The 2,212-nt window shown below is 48.6% G+C and overlaps 1 protein-coding gene across 1 annotated transcript; it reads left to right on the top strand.

Moving 5' to 3' along the window:
• The first annotated feature begins 245 nt into the window (after window positions 1–245).
• Window positions 246–580, top strand: LOC121293653 (histone H4-like). Its single transcript, XM_041216821.1, has one exon. It carries the CDS (start codon window positions 269–271, stop codon window positions 578–580), a length of 312 nt encoding a protein of 103 aa, XP_041072755.1. The 5' UTR covers window positions 246–268.
• The last annotated feature ends 1,632 nt before the right edge of the window (window positions 581–2,212 follow it).

The following is a 2,212-nucleotide window of genomic DNA, read 5'->3' on the forward strand; positions in this document are numbered from 1 at the left end:
AAAGTGGATAAGGCAGTAGGGGGAGGATCTTCAGGTCAGCGGGCGGGGGTGGGGCCCGCTCGCCGATGCGTAAAATGACATGGGATAATATCAGATGGAATTCCCGATGTCACCCCACATCATTTCCATTTTCAGGTCGGTGGGAACGCAGCCGAATCAGCTGTGCACCTGCTGATCTGTCAACGGCCTATTGAAAAAGTAATTAACATCATTAATGGACCTGCCTATCCAACCTTTCATTCAGCAGCGATTTGATTGAAGAAGCATCATGTCTGGCAGAGGGAAAGGAGGCAAAGGACTGGGGAAAGGCGGAGCAAAGCGGCACCGCAAAGTGCTTCGTGATAATATCCAGGGCATCACCAAACCAGCAATCTGCCGCCTGGCTCACCGTGGCAGTGTCAAGCGGATCTCGGGTTTGATCTATGAGGAGACTCGCGGCGTGCTGAAGGTTTTCTTGGAGAATGTGATCAGGGATGCGGTCACTTACACTGAACACACCAAGCGCAAGACGGTCACTGCCATGGATGTGGTGTACGCTCTGAAACACCAGGGCCACACTCTCTATGGATTCGGCGGCTGAACGACTCGACCCTTTCTATCAAACACACAACCTTTCATTCAGCAGCGATTTGATTGAAGAAGCATCATGTCTGGCAGAGGGAAAGGAGGCAAAGGACTGGGGAAAGGCGGAGCAAAGCAGCACCGCAAAGTGCTTCGCGATAACAGCCAGGGCATCACCAAACCGGCCATCCGCCACCTGGCTCACCGTGGCAGTGTCAAGCGCATTTCGGGCCTGATCTACGAGGAGACCCGTAGGGTGCTGAAGGTTTTCCTGGAGAATGTGATCAGGATGCTGTCACCTACACCGAGCACGCCAAGCGGAAAACGGTCACCGCCATGGATGTGGTGTACGCTCTGAAACGCCAGGGCCGCACTCTCTACGGATTCAGCGGCTGAACAAATCGACCCGACTCTATAACAACCTTAAGGTTGGCGGGCAGGCTGGGAGCCCTGGCGTGCTTTAGAAAAAGCATGAAACCTCATCCACAGGCGGGATGAAGTTTCATGAGAGTATTTAAATATTTAATAAAGGTTTCAATAAAAGTTATGGACATATCCCAACTCATGTGACAGTGTCACATGAGGGGACATGTCAGGGAAATCTTTCTATCATTTGTTTAACAATATTTAATTTGGAGCCGATCTTCCTGAGGCAGCACTTAGCGCACTCTTGGCTGAGGGAATCCCCCGCCGCCCGCACAGGGAGTGCATAGTGCTTCCTGGCGGACATCATGCGGTTAGAGGGTGCCAATCGGAGGTGCGCCTGCTTGCACCCGCTCCCGCACTCCCCCACCCACCCCCCCACATCTCCCCCAACGGGGGGAAAATGTTTCCCTAGGACCGGATGAGATGCATCTGAGGAAATGAGAGCAGTGAGATTAGAAATTGCGAAGGCATAAGCCATGAATTTTCAGTCTTCCTTAGACCCTGGGGTGGTGCTGGAGGACTGGAGAATTGCAAACATTACACCCTTCTTCAAAAAAGGGTATAAAGATAAGTCCAGCAATTTACAGGCCAGTTAGTTTAACTTTGGTGATGGGGAAACTTCTAGAAACAATGGCATGGGAAAAATTAATGGTCACATGGACAAATACAGGTTAATTAAATAAAGCCAGTGTGGATTTTTTTAATGGAAAACCATGTTGAACTAACTTTCTGCTGTTCCATGAAAAAATTCCAGTGAGGGTTGATGAGGGCAATGCAGCTGATGTGGCATTAATGGACTTCCAAAAGGCATTTGATACAGTCCCACACAACAGACTTGTGAGAAAAGTTCTCTCTCACGGAATAAGAAAGGCAGTAGCAACATGGCTACGGAATTGGCTGAGTGACAGGGTACAGAGTATTAGTTAATGGATGTAATTTGGGCAGGAGGAAAGTTTGTAGTGGAGTTCCCTAGGGGTCGGTGTGGAGACCCTTGCTTTTCCTGATGTATATTAATAACCTCGACCTTAGGCACAATTTCAAAGTTTACAGACAATACGAAACTTGTGAACTGTGACGAGGATAGTGTCGAACTTCAAAAGGACATAGACAAGTTAGTGAAATGGGTGGATAGGTGGCAATGAAGTTCAATATGGAGAAATGTGAAGTGATTCATTTTGGTAGGAAGAACATGGAGAGACAATGTAAAATAAAGGGCACAATCTTA

Source organism: Carcharodon carcharias, chromosome 22, assembly GCF_017639515.1.
Source record: "Carcharodon carcharias isolate sCarCar2 chromosome 22, sCarCar2.pri, whole genome shotgun sequence".
Classification (NCBI taxonomy): Eukaryota; Metazoa; Chordata; class Chondrichthyes; order Lamniformes; family Lamnidae; genus Carcharodon; species Carcharodon carcharias.